The sequence below is a fragment of the Lactuca virosa genome, chromosome 6 (genome assembly GCF_052849685.1).
Source record: "Lactuca virosa cultivar CGN04683 chromosome 6, Lactuca_virosa_CGN04683_v6, whole genome shotgun sequence".
Classification (NCBI taxonomy): domain Eukaryota; kingdom Viridiplantae; phylum Streptophyta; class Magnoliopsida; order Asterales; family Asteraceae; genus Lactuca; species Lactuca virosa.
The window spans coordinates 94,758,916-94,780,169 of NC_136431.1; the positions used below are offsets into that span (position 1 = coordinate 94,758,916).

The 21,254-nt window shown below is 35.0% G+C and overlaps 1 protein-coding gene across 1 annotated transcript; it reads left to right on the forward strand.

Moving 5' to 3' along the window:
- Positions 1 to 17,867: 17,867 nt before the first annotated feature.
- Positions 17,868 to 20,957, forward strand: LOC145118829 (zinc finger protein WIP2-like). Its single transcript, XM_079054491.1, has 2 exons — positions 17,868 to 18,788; positions 20,200 to 20,957. Exons 1-2 carry the CDS (start codon positions 18,198 to 18,200, stop codon positions 20,656 to 20,658), a joined length of 1,050 nt encoding a protein of 349 aa, XP_078910617.1. The 5' UTR covers positions 17,868 to 18,197; the 3' UTR covers positions 20,659 to 20,957.
- The last annotated feature ends 297 nt before the right edge of the window (positions 20,958 to 21,254 follow it).

A 21,254-nucleotide genomic window follows, 5' to 3' on the forward strand; every position in this document is an offset into this window, starting at 1 on the left:
TACAAGTATTTTTTTTTCAAGAAGTATACAAGTATACATACGTACAAGAAGCTATAACATAGTAAGAACTACATAAAAGTATTTAGGGCGAGTTGGACACTACGATTAAACCTGGATAGTTATGTAGTCATATGTGGGGCCAATAGAACCTGATCAACTGTATTTGTCTGAGATATGACCAACATGCGTTTGGGAGTGACTGTGGTGTGCGACAAGTCTAAAACTCGCCAAATCTTATACTAATGAAGACATAGTTAAAATACTATAGGAGTATTTTATGGTACTATACCACTGCACAAAATTCTTATAAGTAGTACCAACCCTCACAAATGAAAGACTTGCAATTCCTTCTTTATGTTAGTAAACTTTTATTGTAGGTCTCTGTTATCGTTGTAGGATAAAATATATCTTGCTCGAAAATATTCGAATCATGATCGTATATGAGGCTTATCGTCATTTTCCTCTTGTATCTTTTTAAAGAAAAGATGCCTCCCAGAAAGAGACCCAACAAGAAGAACAACGATCCTCCGCCGCCACCACCTCCTCAGTTCGGTCATGTCATGTTCCAGGCAGCAGTTACAGCCGATGTGGCTGCTGCAATGTCGTAGATGAATCCTGGCGGCGCTGGCAGATCGGGAAGTGGACCCAACCCCCGCAATCTTGATGGTGGCCAGGGACACCCGAAAGAGTGTTCCTACAAATATTTCATCAACGTGAAACCCAAATCCTTCGATGGCAATGGAGGTGTCATTGCCCTAACGCGTTGGTTCGAGAAGATCGAATCAATTTTCGAAATCTATGCGTGCTCCGAGGCGAGCAACGTGAAGTTTGCCGCATGCATCTTCACCGATAGAGCACTGACTTGGTGGAATAGCCGAGTCAAATCCCTAACTCTGTCAGTGGCCAATGCTATGAGTTGGGAAAGTTTGAAGGAAATGATGCTCGCTAAATACTGCCCAAGGGGCGAGATGCAAAAACTAGAGCACGAGCTCTGGAACCTAAAGATGAAAGGTTCCGACATTGCTACGTGCACTGCTAGGTTCAGCGACCTGGCTCTTCTCTGTCCCGGGATGGTCACCCCAGAAAGCAAGAAAATTGAAAGATACATTTGGGGATTGACACCCCTAACTCAAGGGAATGTCTTGGCTGCTAAACCTTCCACTTTTAACAGCGCAAGTGCCTAGCACAGACCCTAATTGATCACGGAGTTGATCATGAAACAGTAGCAGCCGTTCCCGAACCAACAAAGGAGAGTGGTGAGAAGAAAAAGTTCTGGAACAAACGCAAGGGCAAGTCTTCGCAGGAGCCCTCCAAGAAGCAACAAACAGTGGCAGTCCACGCTGCTACCGTTCCTGCTGCTGTTCCCACTACCCCAACAACTCCCAGCCGTTATGCTGGAAACCTGCCCTTGTGCATCAAATGCAACTTCCATCATTTGGGAGTCTGCAGAGAGATGCAATGTGACAAGTGTAGCAAAAAGGGTCACATAGCTCGTTTCTGCAGGGCATCAGTCCAACCAACCAATCAGGCCTCTGGAGCTGGAGTAAGCCAGGCCTGCTATGGTTGTGGAGAAACCGGGCACTTCAAGAGGAATTGTCCCAAAGCAACAACTACTGGCAACACAGGAAAGGTGCTAGCAATGGGCCAGGAGGAAGCAGTCACTGATCCCACCGTAGTTACGGGTACGTTCCTCCTCGACAACTCTTATGCATGCATTCTTTTCGATTCTGGTGCAGAGAGAAGTTTTGTTAGTTATTCATTTAAACACCTACTCAAGCATAAATCCCAACCTTTAACCGAAACATTCACCATCGAGATGGCTAACGGAAGGAAAGAGAGCACTAACGACGTATTCATAGGCCGTACCCTTACCTTAAACGACCATTCTTTTCCAATTGACCTCATGTCAGTTTCCATAAAAAGCTTCGATGTCATCATTGGCATGGATTGGTTGAGCCCCAATCGTGCTGATATCCTTTGTTATGAAAAAGCCATTCGCCTCAATCTTCCATCAGGCGAAACCCTCATTATCTATGGTGATAAACTCAGTTCAAGCCTTCGTATCATCTCGTGCATCAAAGCCCAAAAATATCTGCGAAATGAGTGTCATGCATTCCTAGCTCATGTCGTTAACGAGAAAAGGAAGTTAAAGACCCCGAGAGCATCCCCGAAGTCTGCAACTTTCCTGATGGCTTCCATGAAGATCTTCCTGGAATCCCTCCCGAGCGTCAAGTCGAGTTCCGAATCGACTTAATCCCCGGAGCTACCCCTGTAGCTAAATCCCCTTACTGTCTAGCACCGTCAGAAATGCAAGAGTTATCCAGCCAGCTCAATGAACTACTCAACAAGGGATTCATCAGACGAAGTTCCTCACCCTGGGGAGCCCCGATATGATTTGTGAAAAAGAATGATGGATTCTTTTAGATGTGCATAAATTATCGTGAATTGAACAAGCTTACTATCAAAAACGGTTACCCTCTTCCTCAAATCGACGGCCTCTTCGATCAACTTCTGGGAGCCAGTTACTTCTCAAAGATAGACCTGAGATCAAGGTACCATCAGTTATGAGTCCATGAGAGTGATGTTACTAAGACAACATTTCGGACTCGATATGGTCACTATGAGTTTGTAGTGATGCCCTTTGGTCTAACCAACGCACCCGCGGTATTCATGGATCTGATGAATCAGGTGTGCCGCCCCTTCCTAGACAAGTTCGTAATAGTGTTCATTGATGACATACTTGTCTATACTCTGAGTGAGGCAGATCATAGACAGCATTTGAGGTTTGTGCTAGAAACTCTAAGGGTGGAGAAATTATATGTGAAATTCTCTAAGTGTGAATTCTACATCAGAAAAGTAACCTTCCTCGGTCACGTGGTTAGCGAGGAAGGCATACACGTGGACCCTTCCAAGATCAAGGCGATTGAGAATTGGTCAGCACCGAAGACGCCCACAAAAATCTATCAATTCTTGGGTCTCGCTGGCCACTATCGCAGATTTATCCAGAACTTCTCCAAGATTGCTAAGCCCTTAACCGCCCTGACTCAGAAAGGTGTAACCTTTAGTTGGGGAGAAATTCAAGACACTGCGTTTCAAACATTGAAGCAGGCCTTGTGGAGCGCACCTATCTTATCCCTTCAAGAAGGGACGGAGGACTTCGTTGTCTACTGTGATGCATCCAATCAGGGCCTAGGTTGTGTGCTCATGCAACGAGGAAAGGTTATTGCTTATGCCTCGAGACAGCTGAAAGCACACGAAGTCAATTATACAACTCATGATCTGGAGTTGGGAGCAGTGGTCTTCGCATTAAAGATTTGGAGACATTATCTATACGGAACCAAGTAAACTATCTTCACCGACCATAAGAGCCTACAGCACATTTTCGATCAGAAAGAGTTGAACATGAGACAACGGCGGTGGGTAGAGTTACTCAGTGATTATGAGTGTGAAATACGCTATCATCTAGGGATGGCCAATGTTGTAGCAGATGCCCTCAGTCGGAAAGATACTCAGGTCGTAGAGTAAAGGCACTTACAATGACCATCCATTCCCATTTGTCCGCACAAATCAGAGAGGCTCAGTTGGAAGCCTTAAAACCAGAGAACGTGGTGGATGAAGCCTTGAGGGGAATGGAAAAGAACTTAGAGATCAAGGGAGACGGAGTTTATTATTTTATGAACCGGATCTGGACCCCGACGTTCGGCGGTTACAGAGAGGTTGTCATGATCAAAGCTTACAGTACTCGATACTCCGTTCACCCAGGTTCGGATAAGATGTATCTGGATCTCAAAAAGCTATATTGGTGGCCAACCATGAAAGCAGAGATCGCTACCTTCGTGGGCAAGTGTCTGACTTGCGCTACGGTGAAGGTGGAATATCAAAAGCCCTCAGGTTTGCTTCAGCAGCCAGAAATACCTGAGTGGAAGTGGGAAAGAATTGCAATGGATATCATCACCAATTTGCCCAAGACCCAGAGTGGTCATGATAGTATTTGGGTAATCGTCGACAGATTGACTAAGTCTGCCCACTTCCTGCCAATTAAAGAAACATACAAAATGGAGAGACTGACCCGAATCTACATCCAAGAGATAGTTCGACTGCATGGTGTACCTGTGTCCATTATCTCTGATCGAGATAGCAGATTCACCTCAAGATTTTGGCAGTCTTTGTAGAAGGCTCTTGGAACTAAGCTGGATATGAGCACAACTTACCATCCACAGACAGATAGGCAGAGTGAGAGGACCATTCAAACTTTAGAAGACATGCTGAGAGCATGCATTATCGACTTTGGTAAGTCATGGGATACTCATTTTCCCTCGGTCGAGTTCTCCTACAGCAACAACTATCATTCTAGCATCAAGGATGCGCCGTTTGAAGCCCTCTATGGTCGTAAGTGTAGATCGCCTCTATGCTGGGCTGAGGTGGGTGACACGCAGCTGGCCAAAGGTCAAGTCTTCGATAACACTCTCTCCGTCACGGAAATCATCTGAGAAACCACAGAAAAGATCATACAAATCAGAGAACGACTAAAAGCTTCAAGAGATAGACAAAAGAGCTACACCGATAAGAGACGAAAACCTTTGGAGTTCCAGGTTGGTGACCACGTTCTATTGAAGGTCTCACCCTGGGAGGGCATGATACTTTTTGGAAAGCGTGGAAAGCTAAATTCGAGATACATAGGACCATTCGAGATCCTCGCTAGGATCGGTCCCGTAGCATACAAACTTCGTTTACCCCAAGAACTTAGCAACATTCATCCAGTATTCCACGTGTCAAACCTTAAAAAGTGTCTATCCGATGAAACCCTTTTGATCCCTCTTGATGAGATCGAGATCAACGAGAACCTTAATTTCGTGGAAGAACCAGTCAAAATCATGGATCGGGAAGTCAAACGAACTAAAGAAAGTCGCATACCGATAGTGAAGGTCCGCTGGAATGCCAAGCGGGGACCTGAATTCACTTGGGAGCGCGAAGAACAGATGAAACAGAAGTACCCACATCTTTTTCTGAGTCCATGATTGTATTCTACGTTTGAATTTCGGGACAAAATTCCATCTATCGGGGAGATTATGTGACAACCCGAACCTTTTTTTTAACGTTAGTCGATTCCGTTAAATAAATTTCGAATTTTATTTGTTCCGTTAAATTCTCATGGTTTACAAGATCGTTTTTATATATATGAGTCGGAACCAAAATCGTGCGGAAACCCGAGCTACTTCGAAAATCAGCGAAAAACCGGCCTGACTAGTGTTTACGGCCGTGAAACCGATCACGACCGTAAACCCGTTCACGGCTGGCCCCCACCACCGACCATACCCCCAACCTATAAATACGTGGTTCCTACCCTCATTCATACTTTTCTGGCAGCAAATACACTTTCTCTCTCTAAAAACCCCCACCCGAAAACCCAAGATTTCTCAAGTTTTCTCTTCATCTATCACTCCATCCACCTTAAAACACGTTTTGGAGCATCAAACACCAGCCGTTTCATCGATTCAAACATTGTTGTTCTTGAGTTCACGGTCGTACACCCTTCAAATCTTCAAATCTTCAAGGGCCGCAATCCGTTCACGACTGTGAACCCTTCAAACATTCATAATTTCTTCAAGAACACCGTTCACGGCCGTAAACCATTCAAGGGGCTGTTCACGGCCGAGAGCAGTTCACGGCCGAAACCTTTCCAAGCCGTGAACATGGCTGAAAACCCGCTTTTCCGATTCAATCGAGTCCCGGTAACATTCCTAAACCAAAAACAAGTGTTTTTCCAACACTATAATTATTGGTTTCGCTAATTAAATGCATATATGTATTTAATTATTATTAGGATCCCGTTAAGTGTCGCGTACATCAACCTGAGGGTCGTCAATTCTAGTTTCATTGTCTGACACTTTCACGCATTTAACTGTGAGTTCATGCCCCTATACTTTTACTATTTAACGTTTTCAGGGGGAATACAAGCCAAACCTAAATGACTTTGTAAATTTATACAAAAGGATTTCAACATGCTTAAAACTGATACAATTGATACAACCATACATTTTCCACACTTTTATAAAATATTTAGATATTTTATCCCTTTTGTAAAATTCTGAGCATAAGGGAAGATTTCAACATATTTATAGAGTTTTCAGTGTAAATCATGAATTGAATACATTAACGAACATATAAGCTATAATAGGTATAGTTTATGAAACAATTATCTTATTAATGTACGAAACATAGATTCAATGCGATCAAACAAATAAGCTATATAGAGTATAGCTTATGAGTTATATAAACATTCATCTAAATTCAATGGATTCATTTTATTCTACACTTAGTCGTTAGTATAGCATTTTATGAATGAGCATTCTTCGCGTACTTACTTAAGTACTAACAAAAGTCCTGAGATTATAACCAGAGTCTCCTTGAGGGAGAATGTGAGTTTGTGTACATATCTATACGGGATTGACAATCCCGCACCACAACTGTTAGCTACAGTTAGGCCGGCAGGCCTGGGTGACAAAGTCATTTCAATTCCGACACCTGAAGAACGTCGTTCAGGCAATTCAATGGTCAAGTATGGTTATAACAACTCATAAATTTGGAACTAAATAATACGATTAATTTCTGAATGGTAATAACTTCAATTAGTTTTATTTTAGATTAATAGAACTACTATACATACTGGAGTATTCCAGAGTTTTTCATAACTTACTATATATACTGGTGATAGCCAGGGTTTTCATGTAAAAAGGACTTTTCATTCAAAACAACATTATACAACACATCTAGTGGTAATCAGGCATACAAACTAATTAATTATGGGATACCGTAACAAAAACACACATGTTAAAAAATATTGGATTTTCTTGGAAGCATACAAAAACCGCTTGTATTCGCAGGAAATCAATAGACAGGTACTCCCGTAGCTTTTGAGAAGACGGAGCGTATAGAGTCACGTCTTTATATTTTGCTATTTTTGATGTATATAAAAATGAATCAAACAGGTGTAAATACTTTTTATATATTCAATGTAATGGTTGTGTTTACTTTGATTACTATGATGCAATTGTTGTGATACTATACATGACGTCCCCCACCCCCGAACAATCCGTCGTTTCGGTTTGGGGGTGTGATAGAATACATCTTTATACCCTTTCTATTATAGGCTTAAAGCATGAGGGTGGACCCTTATTTTAGCTTGCATATAGCATGTATTAGAGAAGGATGACCCACATGTGGGTGAAAATCCTCTCTAATAGTGGAGAGTGATAGTACGATGGATAGGTCTCATCGGAGGTTCTAGCTGGTATTGCTGCTATAAGTCTGTTCAGGGAGTTCGTGGCATAAAAAATAAAGAAGGATTTGAGTCTGGGAAAGACTATTTCCCCATTTTCATACGAATAGTGAGAAATCTCAAAGTTTCTTCGGTTGGGGCAAAGAAAGAAGACCTAAACTCTGTGTTTCCTCAATCATAATAAATCAATCTGGATTATAGGCTAGCAAGCCCGAAACCAGCAAGTGGGAGCCTGCTGGCAAAGAGAATGCTAGTGAGTCTTAGCCATGATCAGACGAATGGTGTCAAAGATAAGAAAGAAGAAAGGGGAAAATGAGCCATTCAATCATGATTTAGCCGAGGTAGTTAGACGATGCAATGTATGATTCAGAAGGCCTTGTTCAATCTGAGAGGTTTCCCATGCTCTCGCTCCTTAGAAAGATTAGGTGATAGGATACGCCAACCTTTAGTTAGAAAGGGTCGGGTAACCCCTATCAATCTGCTTTTGCCGCTAGGCTCTCCTTTTCTTTTTTAGGTTTCCCATGACTTGAAGAGGCTAGAGAGGGATATCAAATCCATATTGAAAGATAAGCATAGTTAGAAAGAGTCGGGTGACCCCCTATCAATCTGATTTCTAGTCAAACACCACCTGATTATATCAGATCCAATGTATTTGTGTATTTTTAGGTTAGATATGGTGTTTGTGTGTATGGTATTTCATGATGGACGGCGGTGGTTCCACCACCGCATCAGATCTAGTCTCTGGTAATGGTGTTTACATAAGAAAGTTTTGCAAAAAAATATGCACACAAGGTGCTTGATGAAATGCCTCAATGGAATTAGGTAGGTTATTAAGTAATGAATTTAGTTGTGAATGCTACGGTGAATCTTTTTAGAGTTTAAGCAATGAATAAGGTAAATTAAGATATGAATGAGTGTATAAATTGTTAATATAACATTGACTTATATATGTGATCAGATATGTTGTTTTATGGTGATTATGGATCTGATGTGTATGGTGCACACAAAGTGTTTGATGAAATGTATCAACCAAATCGATAAGTTATTAAACTGTGAATATGTGTTTTTAATGTATTAATTTGAGAATATCTAAGTTATTAAGTTATGATGTGTATTTTTCAAATGCACTAAGTTGTGAATTAGTGTTTGAAATATTGAATTAAGTTATGATTGAGTGTCTGAAATGTTGTACTAAATTGTGAATTCTGATTTTTTTTATCCAGATCTGGTTTTTAAGGGAAGTATGTTGACATTGTTTGTATTGGTGGTTGGTGGTGGCGATGGTTGATGGTCGCATATGGTAGTTGGCGGTATTGATGTTGGTGGTGGTGGTAGAGTAAAGATATTTCTATTTCTCACTCATCTTCTTCGTTGATTTCAGATAAGTTATCATCTTTAATGATTCATGTATATGTTTTTCTTTTGATGTTGGCTTCTGAAATATAAGATAATTTATGCATGTATTAAACTGTGAATGTGTTGTTTAGGACACTGAAATATGGTATTATACTCGTAAATGAATTTTGAATGTATTGTATTAAACTGTGAATTTTCTGTATTAAGCTATGAATTTTATTCACAGCTTAATATAAGAAATTCACAATTTAAAACACATAAATGTCTCCAGATATGAACGTATAAATGTAGGTTTTAGTTGAGAATATGGTTGTGAATATATAATTTTTATGTATTAAACTGTGAATTTTTTGTATTAAACAATGTATTTTGTGTTTTAAAATTTGAATTGATTATATTAACCTGTGAATATTTTATGAATATTGTGCTTGCTTCTTTAAGAAGAAAGAAGCATTATAAACATATATGGTTTTTTGTAATTTTAAATAAATTATATAAAATTTAAACTATGACTATTATGTAAATTAAACTTTGAAATAAGCACTAGCTTCTAGATCTAAAAGTATAAATGTAGGTTTTAAGTTAAGAATATGAAATTATGTGTATCAAATTATTAATTTATTAGATTAAGCTGTAAAATTTATGTATTAAATTATAGTTCAATGTATTAAGTTGTGAATTGACTGCATTTGTTTTGATTTTTTTTATAATATTTGTGTTAAAATATGAATGATTAATGTATAAATTTTTTTTATGTGTATAAGTATGTAAGAATGCATTACTTTTTATAATTGTTTTGCATTAAATTCAAAATGAGTTAATTAATATGTTTAGTAAATTGTGAATGTAGTATTTAAGTTGTTAATGTATGACTTTATGTACATATCTATTTTGGAAAGAAAGATGGTCGTGAAGTTGGCACAGGTGGTTGGTGGCGGCGTGTGGTGGTGGTAGTGATAGAGTTTGGGTTTGACTTCTCTAAATTTGTAAATTAATGTAAAATGGATCATATTAAGTTGTGAATTTTATGTATTAAACCGTAAATGGACTATATAAATTTGTATTTCATATAATTTTTGTGTTAAAATATAAATAAATGTATGAATAAATATATTAGACTATAAGAATTACAAATTTTCTATTTTCTTATCAAAAAGACAAAAATCAGGACTTTAACATATTTAATAATACTCACAATACATGTTTACTAATAAAATGAAGGTTCTTAGGGTTATTAACATTTTTTAGTTCTCATTTGAACCACTGTATATATATATATATATATATATATATATATATATATATATATATATATATATATATATATATATATATATATAAAAGGCCGACCTTATGCTTCAATTTGTAAAGGTAGGGCTTAGGGCCCCAAATCGTAAGGGGCCCCATTTAATTCCATGTGCAGTTCTTTTATCCGCCTATTCACGGTCCATCTCCCCACTCCCCAAAAAATCACGCCTGCGATTCTAAAGACTACAATCACGCCTACGAGGTTGCGACGACGTCAACATTCAACGATTAAACTTCTGTTCTTTTCTCCATTCTCGGACTTGATTCAGGCCTTCTTCTTCAATCGATTCTTCCACTATTCCACTGTTGTCGACTGAATCGATGTTCCTCTACTTCTCGTTGCTGTTCTCGCCTCTCGGTTTTTCCACAGACAATAGATTCTTCATTGAATTTGAAACGGTAATGTTCTTGACTGGTTGTATTTTCCCTTTTGAGTTTCGATTTTCCTATTGTCTGATTATGTATTATGTAATTGGGATTAAATAATAGCCGATTAGATGTCTAGCTGAAACCAGTGTTCTAAAGATATTGCTCCAATCGATTATGTAATGTACTAATGGTCGCCTAGCAATAAACTTTGTCCCACTGCTTCAATCAATATTGCTTGACAACTTTGATGCTTTTTGGCTCTTGGTTTCGTTGATTGGCGATTTGGCCCCAAACTCCAATATTTGGAAAAGTCTTCATCAGTACTACAAAACTGAATTTTCATGGAATGTATCCATAGTATAGAATGATAGAACAAGCTTTTTTGATCAAACATGCGATTTTGATTTGAATTCTGTGGTTTGGCCTTAATATTTGGTTTTGTTTTTAATGAGATTCTTGTTTGACATCTAGTTATATAATGTCTTTTGATTAAAACAGAATGTTTTATTATTAATTTATGTAATTTGTATTTTAATTGTTTTTGGCGTTTTCTATATGGCATGAATGATCAAATTTGTTAATCTTTTCAATTTTCTGATTTTTGATTTTAGATTGGCAAATTGCATTGTTCACTGATTCCATATTGGCAGATTCCATTGTTTTTGAGCTTTCCATTATCTTAAGAGCGGTATAATCCTAATCCATATCTTCTATCTTAAGGGCGGTATAATCCTTATAGTTATTATCTTAAGGGCCCCAAATTTTTGGTTCGTTTAGAGCCCAAACTGGTTGAGACGGCCCTGTATATATATATATATATATATATATATATATATATATATATATATATATATATATATATATATATATATATATATATAGAGAGAGAGAGAGAGAGAGGAATGATCATTTGAGAACTCAAAGTTTCCCGAGAACCTGAGAACTAAAAGTGGACCTTTGGATTAAAAAAATTAAGGGCTAAGATCTTGTATGGCACTTTTGTAAATAAATGGAAAAAAAACACGGGAGGGTATCTAAAAAAAATAACATAAGGACATTTTAGGGATTTAGAAATTATCCTCCAAATAAACATATCAGATCATTCCCTTTTCCCGATTATTCACTGGCTCCATCGATCTCCTCCCTAATTCCATCGACACCCCCCCCCCTCCGCATTCGCCTCCAACGCCCACCCCTACATGTATCAACGACCAGCACAGTGTAGGATTCGTTGTTGTCGATCATCTCGACTCCATTAAAGGTGTGGTCTCTTCTCCTTCATACATACGTCTGTAGAAGACCACTCATACATCAACCTACCATTCTTTTCACCGAAGATCCTCCAGCCTCCCTCTCATCTCTATCAACCATCGATAATTCATCATTAATCGAAAAAAAATCGATTAAGCTCATGGATCGCAAATACACGCCTAGGTGGGAATCCATTTCTACAAAATCAGTTCTTGAAAATCGATTGTCAGTAGAGCTTTGGTATCGATTTTCTAGTCATGATATCAAGAAGTCAGGGCTTAAATCATTGTAGGTAATCTAAAATCGATTCATCTGTGGATTTTTCTCTCATCTATCGAGTCAACTAGTCACATACCATGCGGTCTATTTTTCTCTTCTTTACTTCTTCCTCTTACAAGTTTCTTATTTTTGCTTACTTGCCATATGATTCAGCTTACAGAGTTACAACTTCTATAATACTTGTTGTAATGTTATGTGTTTATGTGTTGATTCATGCAGTCAACACATATGGCTCCTCAGCAGATAACTGAAGAAGTTGCATACCTCTGCACAGGTAATCCGTTGCCCAAAAGACATTGAACAAATATCTAACTGGCTTCTAAATGAATCATTTTCATTTAGCTTTCAAAGTATCCATCATATTTTATTTTCATTTCAAGGCTTCAGTTTATTTTCTTCTTTCTGTTCTTGTTTGTGGCTTAACTTTTTTACAGAAATATCTGATACCAAGGCAACAAAAGGATTGGCTTTAGTGGACATTGTAAGAGAAGTAACCATGTAAGTCTTGTCAAAAGTATGTTTTTGTTTGTTATTGCAGCAAAGTTTTGGTCTTTATCCTGATAAAAAGTTTTGCTTCTCTGCCTTCTCATGAATTACGCCTGAAGCTAAAAGTACTTTCAATGGTGATTAAAAAAACTAATGAAATTAAAATACAGAAAAGACCATACGTGAACTTCTTTAGTCAGGAATTAAAGTTTACTTTTATTATGTTCTCTTTAGTTAATAGTCTCTTGACAAAACTCAAATTTGTTTACAAATAAGTTGGAAAACTAGGTGAAGGGCTAAGAAAAGGGCATGTATGTCTATTTGTGAGTTGGTATTTCCCTTAAATGTTTAGTGACATACGTATTTGTCACCAAAGGGGTTAGCTTTTGAGATGTTCTTTTTATATTAAAACTCTTTTGGCTGTTGACAAAATATTGAGATTTCCAAAACCCAAACTGGACACTATTTTAAAGTGGTTTAATATTATAATATTTTAGGAATTTAATTCGGCCATTGACAATACTCAATAGTATTGACTTTCACTTGGATCATGCTGCATCCCATTCATATTTTATGGAAAATGTTTCACTACTTTTAACGACCTTCAGTTGCTATTTATGTTATTTCACTATTTTCTAATCTTATGTTTTGATATTACCTAAATACTATTGTTTTTTTTTTCAGACCAAATTTAAAGGAAGGGTCTTCATGACTCATGCAACAAATGCTATTTACAAGATACTTTTATCCGATTATGTAAAAGTCAACAAAGTTTCAGTTGAAGATATGTTATTTGATGAACAAGACATCTTTCATTCTTACCGAACATTAACATGTCCTAGACTATAATGGGACAAGAGTATTCAAGGTAGAAACCTAGAAATGTAGAATCATGAGTCATCTTCAAAATTTAGTTTTAATTTTTTGATGTTTTGGAATTGAATCGGGTTATTAGGGAACTTGGCGTGGGCTCACTTGCAGCAAGACAAGTATAAATTAGCTGAAGAGATATATAGGTATGAAAGAAGCAAAAATCCATATGCAATTGTTCAAAAAACATCTAATTTTGTTGAAAACTTCAGATTTGGATTTGAATGTTGCAAAAACCAACCATCATATTGCAAAGGCTTATTTTTTTACATGAAGAAAAAAAAAGACTATGTTACTACAACTTATGACATGTTTTCAAAATATTTGACAACAAAATTTGCCACAGTTGCCTCTCATTATTATTGCAATACATGTAAATCATAAGTGAATCTCATATGAATTACATGTGATTCACATACGAATTACAAATAAACTACATGTGATTCACATGTAAATCACAAGTGAAACACATATGAATTACATGTGAATTACATGTAAATTACAAGTGAATTACATGTAAATTAGAATTGAATTACATAGGAATTACATGTGATTCACATGTAAATCACATATGAATTACATGCGATTCACATGTAAATCACATATGAGTTACATGGGATTCACATGTAAATCACAGTGAATTACATGTAAATCACATATGAATTACATGTGATTCACATGTAAATCACATGTAATTCACATATGAATTACATGTAAATCACACATGTATATCACATGTAATTCACAAATGAATTACATGTAAATCACATGTAATTCACATATGAATTACATGCAAATCACATGTGATTCACATGTAAATCACATATAATTCACATGTAATTCACATATGAATTACATGTGATTCACATGTAAATCACATGTAATTCACATATGAATTACATGAGATTCACATGTAAATCACGTGTAATTCACATATACATCACATGTAATTCATACGTGAATCGTCTGTGATTCATATGTTAATCACATATGTATTTTTGTGAGTGTTTTTGCATCAATCAATTTTTTTATAATTTTCTTGTAGATTTGGAAGAAATTGTGGTGAATATTGAAGAGGTAAAGATGATAAATTGAAGAAAAATATGGAAATATTGACACGAAGACATAAAAACGCTTTGAAATTTTGTACAGTTTTTTGTTTTTAATATTTTTTTTTGTATCGAATAAAATACGTATTCTATTGTGTTTATAGATTGGTAAATAAAATGAGTTTTTTTATGATCTACTTACGAATATTATAGTATAAAAAAATATGAATATATGCATTTGAAAAAATATGCATATATGCACCTAAAATTTTTAATTTTTTTTAAAATGCAGTTTTTTTTTAAATACAGTTTTTTATTGAAAAAAATGTAACTTTCTTTAAAAAACTTGTAGTTTTTTTTTTGAAAAAAAATGCAGTTTTCTTTAAAAAAAATTGCTGTTCTTGTGAAAAAAAAAAAATTTCAATTTTTTTTTTCAAAAATACATGTTTTCTATAAAAAATTAAAAATTCTGCATTTAAAAAAAACGAAAAATACTATTTTAAAAAAAATATGAAAATTTGATATATGATGTAAATTTTTAGACATTTATATTAATATATTAAATAACATAAAAAAAATTAAACATTAAATGAGATTGGTAATATGACGATCATGTCCTTAACGAATTACTTTTGATCCAACGCTTCACTTTTAGTTCTCGGGTTCTCCGGAAACTTTGAGTTCTCAACCGATCTCAACCCTATATATATATATATATATATATATATATATATATATATATATATATATATATATATATATATATATATATATATATATATATATATATATATATATGGCTATGTTAATTTGTTTTTTACATTTATTGTGTGCTAGAATACACCAATAGGAATTTAGTAAAATTATTTAATTATTTAACTAAATAAATATAGATATTAAATGATTTCCATAATTGTATGTATATTAAGTGATATTCATAATTATAATTCTCTTTTTATGGAAACTAATTAAATTCTTCATTAATGTCAGCAATAATATTCTTTTAGAATGAATTCGCATCTAGGTTTTTATGTATGGGTTCGTGTTTTGTTTTAGTATTCACTCACTTAAAATAAAATTAAGTTGTGTGGAATATGAAGAACGAAAGTGCATTCTACTAGAATACACTCGCATTTGGTAGAATACACTCTCATTCTTGTAGATATGAATTTATTCTGAAAGAATGTTATTGTTGACATTAATGACGAATTTAATTAGTTTTTCATAAAAAAAATTATAAGTATGGATATCATTTAATATACATATAATTTTTAATAAATTCTTATTGGTGCATTGTAGCACACAATAGATGTGGGAAACATTTGAAATGTATATATATATATATATATATATATATATATATATATATATATATATATATATATATAGCAAAACTATTTGAATTGGGGTCTTTTAATTAGTTCAATCACTATTAAATAAATAACGATCATGACTTCAAGATTTTGTCACTAACAAAATAAGCATGTATTCGAGTTGTTTAAAAGAATAAAATTATTTTTCTCTCGTGCATAGGGACTAAACAAAATTTTTCAAGAGAGAAGTCTCTCATAGTATCTCATCAAAATTCAAATATATGAAAATAGAAGAAAACCCTAATAAATATGTGAGAATGCAGTTCAGAAAAATTAAAATATATTGCATCATGTACAAATAACCTGTTGTACTTCGTAAATACACTAACACCATACAGACATATATATACACGCACTGTTACACTGTCACTGTGTGAGATTGTGACAATTGAACAGTGGGTTGATGTGCATGTAAGAAAAAAATTGAAGAGGTTAGATGAATCAGTGTGTTTGAGGTTGGCATGGATCCAATGCGACCACAGCTCTCTCTTCAAAGCTCACTGCCGGAGTTTTAAGTACTTTCAGGTATTAGTTTCCCGAGGAACAATAAAGACACAAGAATACACGCACATACTGTCTCTTATTTGGTGTATTTTGGAGGATATCATATTATAATGTGAGACAACAATCAACCCTAATTTCATGAACTTGTCTTTTTGGTCCTATACCACTCTAACACTAGCTACCTACCCACCAATTGAATTCCAATGTCGCTTTTTTGAGGAACTATTTAGGGTTTGGGTCCACGATCTATTTGGAAGTACCGAAAAGATGTAGTTTTTCAAGATAAGAGATCTTATGAAGGCACTCATATTAAATAATTTATTTTCTTTTTAATAAATTTGAAGCAGGTGTAATATGTTTTTGGTGTATTGGTTTTGTTGTGTGGATCATTTGGAAAACCCGTAATGCTTTGGTGTTTAACAATAGAATATGCTTTTATCTAAAGTCGGTGGATAATATTCATTAAGAATAGATTTTTGTTTAGCAATATATCTTGGTTCGATTGTTGTATTTCTCATTATCATGCTTGTAGCTTGTAGTTTGTATCTTCTCAATAACATCTTGTTAGATTTTTAATATATCCGCCGTTAAAAAAAAGCTATCTCTCAGAGATATTATGTATCATCTATCATAGTTTTGTTGCTTACCTCTTGCTATTGTTAATATATAGTCTTTCAGATTTTGTAGTTATATGATTGATCTTGATGTTTCTATTGGTAACCTATTATTCATAATTCAATGTTATCATACAAACAAGGTTAATTTGGGCTACGAGCAACCACAATATATATTGATCTCATTGAAATTTAATAGATCTTCATATCATTATTCTATCTGTTATATAATTCTAATAATTTTTTTTATAAAGCATTGAACCTTACAAAGTTTAAAAATACATATTTAAAAAAACAGATATATGACATATTAAAAACCATAATGTTTATTATTTCCTATTTAAGGGTTCAAAGGCTATTAAAGTCCATATCTATTAAATGCTAATATGACTTTTATAAGACTACTTGGTACGGGCCGTGGAGAGGCGTTTTTGTCTACCTGGAGGTACCTCATGCCATGGTAACGGCTGAAACACCGTCCCAACTTTCAGTTATGAGATGTGGTGTTATGAAATGTGGTACGGGAGGCAACACCCAATCAAATCATTTATTTCTCTCTGTTCTTAACATTATGTTATAACATGAGAATATCACCCCCAATTAATGTTATAACATGTTAGAATGTGAGGTGACAATATTTGACTTCATAACATGCTTGCCAACACTAATGGTCTAATGTTAGAACTTAATGATACAACAAAAATATTATACAACACTCAATTTATCAAAGCTAGTCATAATAGGAACCCGATAATTATTATACGTCTATAATCAAATGCTTAACATATACTTAATCTCACATAAACGAACATAATTACAACTAAGAGAACATATGCTATATTAATAAACTAGAAATCAAATATCTTCGTACCTTTTATTCTCATCAATCTTCCTACTTATTATCTAAAGATAAATGTCAAAATCCAAATAAAGGATTGCAAAAGAAATAATAAATTTTACATCATATTTTATATAAATAAAAAAATAAATAAAAAACAAAAAGATGCAAAAATATTTAATTTCTCCAACAAATATTAAGGTTAATGAAGTGTTTAGTATGGATGGACCTCTTTTTTGCACAATTGAAAAGTAGGGAGACAAGATATAGTAGCTCTCTATGTGGTGTGACTAAACATGAAAGAAATATGATAGCTAGAGAGAGAATCAGTTATAATTTACAGGTTCTCTAAGTGAGAGGGAGATAATGTTGGGGCCTTAAAGAACAAAGCTCCATTGGTGTTCTTCTACAGTCTTCAACCCTTTCACCTTTTTGCTCTCTCTCTCTCTCTCTCTCTCTCTCTCTCTCTCTCTCTCTCTCTCTCTCTCTCTCTCTCTCTCTCTCTCTCTCTCTCTCTCTCTCTCTCTCTCTTATTTGTGGGTGTGTAAGTGTGTGATCACTTTCTACATTATTAACCTATCTAGTTCTACAGTTGATCTTTGTTTCGTAGCTTACTGAATCATGAGTAATGATCACCCTTACTCGAGATACTACGATAGATCATGGTTCACTCTGAATAAACACCATCTGTCTCCTTCTTCGTCATCTTATTCACATCCTCCTCTTTCCTTTTCTTATTCGTCTCTCCCTCACCACTATGAACCTTCACCTCCTTCACCACCACTCCGGGAAGCTCTTCCTCTCCTCAGTTTAAGCCCAACAAGACGACTCAACCATGAACATGAACACCATACCGATACTACTACTAATGGCCCGTGTTCAAAGTCTATGGAAATCGATCCCAATAGCAAGCTGGTTTCTGATGATCATGAGACTGTGACTGTGGCTTTACATCTTGGACTCCCAAGCCCCCGTTTTTCTGAAGCTGATCTAATTTCAAGACTCTCCTCCAATACACATAATGGTATTGACATGGATCATAAAGAAGTGGCTGAAGAAGAGGATGAAGGTACTCATAGTAATGAGTATCTTACAAGCACACTGAATAAGGGTCAATACTGGATCCCTACTCCTTCTCAAATTCTCATTGGCCCAACTCAATTCTCTTGCCCTCTTTGTTTCAAAACCTTCAACAGATACAATAACATGCAGGTACTAGAGTACTACCCGTATTCTTCTTTTTATTTATTGTTCACTTCTCTTCTTGACAATTTCCTTGTCTTTTAGGGCTAGGGTTAAAAATTACTAATAACTTTTTCTTTTCCTTTCTCCACTCCATTATTTTGTGGGGATGTAAACAAATCAAGACTTTGGTCCATCTGTTACGATCTAAGATTGGTCAGCAGTACTACTGTTCAAAAATGAAAAAAAATGATGTCCACTTTATATCTGATTGAACAAGACATGGATTATGCTTTTTGTTCCTTGAAGTTTGGTTTCTTTCTTTTTCTCCTTCCCTTAATATATTGGCAGTTGTGTCAAAATTTACTGCTACCTTTTCACTGATCTATTCATGATTAATTTTCAATCTTTAAGTCTAAATAATTAACACTAGTAATAATTTAGAAAAAGACAGCCTCCTCTATCATATATCTTTATATCTCTGACCACTAGCCACGTTTTGTATGTCGATAGCTTTGTGTGGAAATATTTCTAAATTCATCTGAAACCATGAATAGTGTTTTGCTTTGCTTTTCTTTACTATTTTAACTTTTAAGCACATTTATCTCCTTTTACTTGATTTTTTTAGTATTATACTAGGGAGTTATTTATTGCTTTATGAGTTAAGGAGCTCTTAGTGTGCAGAACCTGACAGATCTGTCAAGGCGCTGTAGAAAACATATAATGTCATAGAGGTAGGACAATGTGGTAGCTCATCTTAAATTCAGTTCTCACTAGCAACTATTTGGACATGAAAGCCACATTCATCGAGGTATATTACCAGTTAAGAGATGATCAGTCAAACACCACATATACACCACATAAATTTAAATGCTTTCTAGTTTAGCTTAAAAAACATTCAAGAATCATGAGCAAACAGGTTTTCCTTTCCAGATCGACGTGATTAATTTGCGCTTTCATGCACATCTCTAGCGATTTTGTGATGACATATATCACCAATTTAGCTATAAATAGTTTTTTCGAAGTTCATCCATCCAACTAATATTTTCCATTTGATGGTCCACATTGGGATTTTTCGATTGATTGTCACGATGGAACTATGAAAATGGTTGGTTTGAAAATGTATTTTGATGAAAATAAAATGGCATCAAAATGTTACTCTTTCCTATGTTTACATATTTTAGTGTTACTATATTTTATGTCTGCCTGATGCTTTTTAAAACACTGTTTTGTACGTCATGATATTAATAAAGATTTCAGTGTATACATGAACGCATTAATTATTTATGAACTAGGTCAGTAGCTTCATATTGTGTCTATGTTGAATAATCATTCAACGAGTTAATGCTTATTCATGTTCATTCATTAACTACCACTAATGCTTTCAAAGATCTTCTTGTTTAATGGATTGCATAATACTGGAATCATTATAATATAACAGATGCATATGTGGGGGCATGGATCTCAATATAGAAGAGGTCCTGAATCTCTAAGGGGAATACAGCCAACAGCCATGTTAAGACTACCATGCTACTGTTGTGCACCAAAGTGCCATAACAACATCGACCACCCCAGGGCTAAACCACTTAAAGATTTCAGAACCCTCCAGACACATTACAAAAGAAAACATGGAATCAAGCCATTCATGTGCAGGAAATGTGGTAAGAACTTTGCAGTGAGAGGGGATTGGCGCACCCACGAGAAGAATTGTGGGAAGCTTTGGTATTGTAGTTGTGGATCGGATTTCAAGCACAAAAGGTCTTTGAAAGATCACATAAAAGCATTTGGAAATGGGCATGCAGCTTGTGGAATTGATGATGAATGTTGCCTCGAATTAGAAGATGAAGCTGCGTCTGAGATTGATCATCAAGAAAACGAATCGTCTTACTGTTATAATTGAATCTAAAGCTCTCTACTATTTATAAAGTTTATATGAAGATCACGTTTGAAGAATCAATGAATCATTGATTATTTGGTAACAACTATACTACTACTGTTCTTTACGATGCCATGATACTTCCTGGATCAAGATATGTATATCCATCTTTCAATATTATTAGTCTCTTTTGTTTGAGTACAGCTATTAATGCATGCGTTGTACTAGATTTTAATCTTGGTAGATGCTAGAAAAAGACGGGATAGGACATGATATATGCATTTTCATTTATAACATGATGCTAGCTACTATTTATTCTAAATTGATACCCCGAATGAATGTGCTATCTCCCTCTCTCATCTTACCGAACGGATATGAATTAAATAACATACTAAATATGAATATATGAAAATTGATACAGAAATACTAGGGTTACAGTCTCTGTCTTGAGACACATATGTAATTTAATTTTAAGAGTAAATAAGAGGTGTGTGAATTAGGTGTTAGGAAAAAATACACAAATATTATGTAATATTCATGAAATATATACCTTTAATGAATATGAAATTATTAATAAAATTTTACGAGGTTAACTATGGAGCATAAAATCCAAATTGTTT